The sequence below is a fragment of the Erythrolamprus reginae genome, chromosome 3 (genome assembly GCF_031021105.1).
Source record: "Erythrolamprus reginae isolate rEryReg1 chromosome 3, rEryReg1.hap1, whole genome shotgun sequence".
Taxonomy (NCBI): domain Eukaryota; kingdom Metazoa; phylum Chordata; class Lepidosauria; order Squamata; family Dipsadidae; genus Erythrolamprus; species Erythrolamprus reginae.
In genome coordinates, this window is record NC_091952.1 from 44407772 (window position 1) to 44415141 (window position 7370).

Consider the following 7370-nt stretch of genomic DNA (forward strand, 5'->3'; position numbering starts at 1 on the left):
CGGCGCGCGCGAGCTTGGGGCAGCCTAGCTCCGCTTCCCAGCTGGGAAGCGGAGCCGGCAACAGCGTGGGCGGGCGGGCGGCGCGCGCGAGCTTGGGGCAGCCTAGCTCCGCTTCCCACCTGGGAAGCGGAGCCGGCAACAGCGTGGGCGGGCGGGCGGCGCGCGCGAGCTTGGGGCAGCCTAGCTCCGCTTCCCAGCTGGGAAGCGGAGCCGGCAACAGCGTGGGCGGGCGGGCGGCGCGCGCGAGCTTGGGGCAGCCTAGCTCCTCTTCCCAGCTGGGAAGCGGAGCCGGCAACAGCGTGGGCGGGCGGGCGGCGCGCGCGAGCTTGGGGCAGCCTAGCTCCGCTTCCCAGCTGGGAAGCGGAGCCGGCAACAGCGTGGGTGGGCGGGCGGCGCGCGCGAGCGAGCTTGGGGCAGCCTAGCTCCGCTTCCCAGCTGGGAAGCAGCCCCAGCAACGCGCGCGCGCTTGGGGAAACCCCAGATCCGCTCCCCAGCTGGGAAGCGGCCCCAGCAACGCGCGCGCGCTTGGGGAAACCCCAGATCCGCTCCCCAGCTGGGAAGCGGCCCCAGCAACGCGCGCGCGCTTGGGGAAACCCCAGATCCGCTCCCCAGCTGGGAAGCGGCCCCAGCAACTCGCGCGCGCTTGGGGAAACCCCAGATCCGCTCCCCAGCTGGGGAGCGGCCCCAGCAACGCGCGCGCGCTCCCCAGCAACGCGCTGCGGGCGGCGGTGGAAGTAAAAACACCATCTGCACATGCGCAGATGGTGTTTTTACTTCCGCACCGCTACTTCGCGAAAAATCGATCATCGCTTGGGGTCCTGGAACGGAACCCTCGTGATGATCGAGGGTTCACTGTACATCAAATTATTGTAAACAATATATTAGATACCATATTTTTCAGAGTATAAGATGCACCAGTGTATTGGGGGAGGAAAACAAGGGGAAAAATTTCTGCCTCTACCTCCCAGCAAACAGCAGATGATATATTTTTGTGCATGTGTGCCTGGCCCATAGAAATAGCAAAGAACTGGAGAAATGTACATTATGGCAGTATATTAATGCCAGAAAGTTTTCTTAAATGTGGCCACACTAACTCCTCCCAATTATTTAAATAGATCTATTCCAAAAGGACTAAGTCAAAGTTTAACTCAGCTGCCTTATCTTAATACTAAAATAGGACACTGTTACATTTCAGACTATACTTGTACAGATTCTGTTAAAATTGGTGTGGCTTTTTGGAAGTACAGTGATATCTTGTCTTACAAACCCGTCATACAAACTTTTCGAGAGACAAACCCGGGGTTTAAGATTTTTTTGCCTCTTCTTCCAAACTATTTTCACCTTACAAACCCAAGCCACCGCCACTGGGATGCCCCGCCTCCGGACTTCTGTTGCCAGTGAAGCGCCTGTTTTTTGCGCTGCTGGGATTCCCCTGAGGCTCCCCTCCATGGGAAACACCACCTCCAGACTTCCGTGTTTTTGCAATGCTGCAGTTTTCACCCTTCTTGGGGGTGTGTATGTGTAAAGGTTGTGTCTTACACTCCGAAAAATACAGTTTCAATGTTTCAAATTTCATGCATGCCTTGAGGATTTCATATTACATATGAATTTCTCGCTGCATCTAGTTCTAATAGTCACCAAGCCCCAGTCTCTTCAAAAAGTGTTGTTGAATTGTAACATTTAATGTAACAGAAAGAAAAGAATGTTAAAAATGTTTTTAAAAAGTCTGTGGAGAGGGGCGGCATATAAATCCAATAAATAAATAGGTAGGTAGGTAGGTAGGTAGGTAGATAGATAGATAAATGTAAAGGGAGAAGTCCTAACAGTTAATCATCTCAAATGTGCATAAGGTAGAAAGGTGGTAGACCAAATGTATAGCAAAACACTTACTTTTTATCAGAATACAACAGTGCATAGACCTCTCGGTGCATTCCTTCTGGTCTTTTAAATGTTAGGGTCTCTGATGATTTCTTGGATTTTTTCTGAAATAAAAATAATATTTGTTTAAAACCTTTGTGGAGCATTAATGTCAATTACTAGAAGCAAGTTTGGTTATTCTGCCTTTTAAGTTGTTACAAAAATATTATATCTGTTTTCTTCTTATGTCTGTAATATTCTTAAATAATGTTCTAATATTCCAAGTTCCCATTGGAATATTATAAATATTCTGTATTTCCCATTTTATTTTTATTTATTAAAAAGTAGAATACAAGGATGCGGGGAGTTCTGGATGCAGCTAACTGACGAATGAACAGACCAATCAAATTCCTTCTCATTCTAATATCTTTACCCATTCCTTTCATTGTGCTGTGTAACTTTGTTCCCCTATTGCTAAAGCTACAAAGCTCCCCTAAAGCAACAAAGAAAAAATGGGAGATAAATATTCAAATGATACACTGGGAAGTGTATATAACTACACAAGTGTTCTGTGGATTCCAAAATTATGATGTGAAAAAAAATGAAGACTTTATGAAAAAAAGGGTATCAAATCTTTACTCTAGACTGATAAATCAATCAAAGGCCATACGATACATTCTAGCTCTAAGTACCTGTAATATTGCAATGACACTATTACACAAAATGAAGTACAAAAATAGTATTTTCTTTAAATATCCAAATACATGAAGATATTGGAATTGAAAGGCTTTTTAAAATAAAAACACCAAAACAAAAATTGCATTTCATTTTTATATTGTCCTGTACAGCCCATCAAGAACAGAAGTAGCAAGATTCCTCCAAAAGAAAATCATGCTGGCAAGATCTCGAAAAACAATATGGTATTACATGTTTAAAGAAAAATTCTGCTTTCTTGTGCTATTTTCTACATCATTTCTGCACATGTAGTCCTTTAGCCCCATTTTTTTTTGCTAAGCCAGACAAAAGTAAGTTTTGCCCCATTTTACAACATTTCTTACCACAAGTGTTAAGTGTATCACCATAGCTATTACCTATTTTTCGGAGTATAAGACACACCGGAGTATAAGACGCACCTTAGTTTTGGGGAAATAAAACAAGGGGAAAAAATTCTGCCTCTGCCTCCCACCAAACAGCACAGATGATGTACACTGTTTGCTGTGTATTTCTGTGCATGTGTGCCTGACCCATAGAAATATCAAAGAATTGGAGAAAGGAACATTGTGGCAATATATTAATGCCAGAAAGTTTTCATAAGTGTAGTCACACTAACTCCTTCCATTTATTTAAATAGATGTATTCCAAACAGACTAAGTCAAAGTTTAACTCAGCTGCCTTATCTTAATTTTAAAACAGGAGACAGTTACATTTCAGATTATACTTGTACAGATGCTGTTAAAATTGATGTGGCTTTCTGGAAGTATACATTGTTCTCTGCTATTTAAAAAAAGATGCAAAAGCACTGGGCCTCTTCTGATCAAGCATTTATTTTTAAAAAGCTTTTTTGATTTTGTTAAATTGTATAGAACAATAATAAAAGTCTTTAAAAATAAGTCTAATAATTTGAACATTCTACAGACATTTATAGTTATTGACTTACCTCTTTGCATTCAGTTTCAGCAGTCTGATTTGCACAAGAAAATAAAATTCTGCATCTGCCTCCCAGCAATTTGCCTTTCAGCACATGGCTTGTCTGCAGCCTCAAATCAGCTGAGAGTCGGGAAGCTGATAATGAGTTGCTTGGCTTAATAGCTCTGTTCTGTTTGTTGCAAGGAGGTAACATGAGCTGAGAACAATGCAACTGTCATAAACATGAATCAGATGGCAAGCATCTGAAGTCTGATTACATAAACATGAGAACACTCCATTTGTTGTTAAGTCTGAGAAATGGTGATAAGTCCCTTTTTTCCTGTGCCTTTGTAACTTCAAATGGTCCCTAAATGAATAGTGATAGGTCAAGGACTACTACTATTTCATAGCTCACATTTTCCAATAAACAACACATGATGGAGACTATCATTCAAGTGTAGCCTCAAGTGTGTTTAAGAAGGACTCAATAGAAGGAGAATAAAACCAAAAGTGAAATTCATCCTATTGAATACTTATCTCAATCAACCATCCCCATCTGTACCTTATCAGAATTGATGATGTCTTTCTTATTAATAGTTCCTATGTTTTCAGATTCTGGGCCGCCCAGTTCAAGTATATCCCGGACATCTGCTCCTGTAGTCATTCTGATTATCTAACATTACAAAAAGGAAAGATTGAAAGCAAACAATCCTTATCCTGACACCAAGTGATGTGAGGACACCTCTTCAAAATTAACTGCTTCCTTTACCATAGATTCTGTACTATTTATTTATTTAATTATATTTATATGCCACCCATCTCCTCGTGGATTCAGGGCGGCAGCATGTATTAAATTTTGTTAGATGCCCACAGCATCTATTTGAAGAACACCAATTTAACCATCAATATACTTGCCATTCAAAACAGTACATGGCAATTGGAATTTGGATCCTGAAATAGTGCTTCGTGTAAGAAAGAGTTTCCAGGCACTATTTTGTTTAATAATCAAATGTTATGGCCTCCCAAGTGATTCTGGGCAGCATACAACAATTCAAAAACCCCCCAATAAAATAATAATGTAATATTATAATTTTTAACAAACATTAAAATGGAAAAAACAGGATAAAGCAAGAAACTCATCCCACATGGTCTGCAGGCCATTTAGCATAATCTGGTCTTGAGGGACCTTTAAAAGCTCAATAATAATGAGGCTGACCTCAAAGTGCGGGTGTCTCAGAGCAGGAAAGGTCCCATAAGTGTGGACTACAGGCAAAATATAACTTTTTTTCCTTCCACAGGTAGTTTTAGTTAATCCTCCACATCCTAATTTTGAATAATCCTCCACATATTAATTGTTACCAAGTCTAGATATCCCCATCTTTCTAACATTATAAAAACAAAAGAAACATCAAATCCTGACATTCTGAAACAGGTATAATAGTCAAATGTGTTATACTGTATAGCAAAACAAAAATTTAAACTTTTTGTTACAAATTCTGCATATGCATGTTGAGTCTAATGAGAGCTATTATAAATAATGTTCAATCTACAATGCTATCCATGCTTCACAAAATGTAACAAGCAAGTCTATGAAATTGTGATACAATAACTTTATTATTAGAAGAAGCTAAAACACTCATATCTGCAAGAACAACCAACAGAATTCATGAGGAAAAATTCTTATACAGTATTTCAATGCAAAAGACAGGTGTTTTGGGCTAGTTGAAATATTCTTAAATTAAGGCAATAATATAATATTGCCTGTATATAAGAATATAAGAATTCTTAATAAAGAATAAATATTAAACCAAGTAAGACCTAGTTGCATCGAAATTTTCAGTATTCAATATTAAAGAAAGAAGATATTTGTCTGAAGAGGACAAAAGGTTATTAATATTTAATTCTTGACTAGAAAAGTTACTTTTTCGAATTTCCCCACCATAATCAACTTACTTTGCTGAACATCTTCTACGAGGGGAAAAAATGTTAATTTTTATTTTTATGTATAAAATGATAAAGTTTTTCATCTTACCTTTTGGAGTTACAGATGCAAATGAATCTTTTTGTACTGTCAAGACTGACATGAAGTGTACCTAAGAATGAACAACTATTGAGTATAGACATCCATATAAATATAGTGCAACTTTGAGAATGTTATTATAATAAGATTCCAAAAGGAATTAATTCAGTTCAATAAATGAGCACCAGTTGCTTTTAGATGTATTCACTGTCTCAAAACCAGATTGGTTTTAATCTATTTTCTTAGATGTTCTAATTTTACACTGTAAATTTGTTTTTTGTTTTGAGCCGCCCAGAGTCCATAGGGAGTTGGGCAGCATACAAACTAAACTAAACAAAAAATAAATAAAATACCACCAGTTTATGTATATTTATTTGAGAAAAAGGCTCAATGAACTCAGTGAAACTTAATTTTGAGTAAAGGGAAACAAAATAGTCTTACAGCTGGTACATATTAAAACATAATATAATTCTTACACTTTCTTATTTCCCTCATTATGATATCTTTTTCTTTAAGCTCATGTATTACTTTGGAATTTTGGTGGCATGTTTTTAAAATGACATTTGCTAATCTTCGGGTGCGAGGGCTAAACGAGATTATAAAAGACAATTTAAAAAGCACGGCATGGGGTCGACCCTAATATTGTTTTTTATTAGAAATAATGCATTGCTTTAAAATCGTTATCGCCCTGTCAGCTTGTCAATTAAATCCGAAGTAACAATTAAAGATACTATTTTTTAACATACACTCAGATTTAACAATCTTAAAGACAAGATACTGATTTTATCTAATCTACTGAGCTAATTAGACATCTAATGTTACTCCACATTTTCAGACTTCAAGGAAAAGGAAACTAAAGAACACAAATGTTGCACTTACTGCCTTACGAATTACCCAAATTCTCTCCTCCCCAACCTCAGTTTACTCCTATTTTCTCGTCCTCATCCAATGCATTGCAGACTATTCCCCGTTTTTATTTAACTGCGTTAATTTTATGTGTCTTCACCCGTTTCTACTCCCTGATATAAAAACCCTCCGTTCTCCCGCTCTCCCATCCCCTCAGGAAGTCCTCCCGGTCACATTTCCCCATTTATACCATTAAGTTTATCCCGAACCGGCCCGAAATCCAGACAAGCAACAACCCTAGATAGGCTGTGTAACATTTATAATAACCCTTCCACGGCCACTTCCGTTCTCTAGTTCTCCCAAGTCTTCCTTCGATCCCAGGATGCGGTGCAGCTGGAATCGAGGCTCGGGTACTATTTGCAATCTGGTTTGCTGGTTCCGGAGTCTATTTCCACTTATAGCCCTCGGTTGCCCTTGTTGGGCTCTTTTTAAAAATAAATCTTAACGAAGGTCGATGGCGTTTATTTAGCATCAAACCCACATGCTATGTTATACGAATGGTATGACAAGAGGCGAATTTGGTAATTAGTATCAGAAATCTTTTTATTTATGCTTACTAATAATAACCTTCAACCGCAGCACTAGACTACCACGTAATAGATTCAAATTAAAAATGTAAACCGATGCAAACTCGACTGCAGAAAATACGACTTCCCAGTAGAGTGATCAATGCCAGGAACGCATTATCTGATTCTGTGGTTTCTTCTCCAAATCCCCAAAACTTTTAACCTTACATTGTCTACAGTCGACCTCTCCCCTTTTCTAAGAGGTTTGTAAGGGGCGTGTATAAGCACAGCACTGCCTACCGTCCATGTCCTATTGTCCTTTTATCATTACTTTTTACTTATGTTTATACAAGCTACTACTATCCTATACGTGTTTGACAAATTAGATAGATAGATAGATAGATAGATAGATAGATAGATAGATAGATCCAAGAAAAAGAAATGCGATATTCCTA

At 39.1% G+C, this 7370-nt stretch overlaps 1 protein-coding gene across 3 annotated transcripts in view; it reads right to left on the reverse strand.

Annotated features, from left to right (window-relative positions):
- DMAP1 (DNA methyltransferase 1 associated protein 1) overlaps nucleotides 1-6728 on the reverse strand; it is a 53279-nt gene extending 46551 nt beyond the window's left edge. The window contains exons 1-4 of one of the 3 annotated variants that reach the window (XM_070745039.1): nucleotides 6600-6728; nucleotides 5516-5576; nucleotides 4046-4156; nucleotides 1891-1982 (exon numbers count right to left, since the gene is read on the reverse strand). In XM_070745039.1, the coding sequence (XP_070601140.1) occupies nucleotides 1891-1982; nucleotides 4046-4147 (194 nt within the window). In that variant the 5' untranslated portion in view covers nucleotides 4148-4156; nucleotides 5516-5576; nucleotides 6600-6728. Of the gene's footprint in view, nucleotides 1-1890; nucleotides 1983-4045; nucleotides 4157-5515; nucleotides 5577-6382 lie in introns of all 3 variants that reach the window. The other 2 variants (XM_070745040.1, XM_070745042.1) reach the window with 2 other exon arrangements.
- Between the last annotated feature and the right edge of the window lie 642 nt (nucleotides 6729-7370).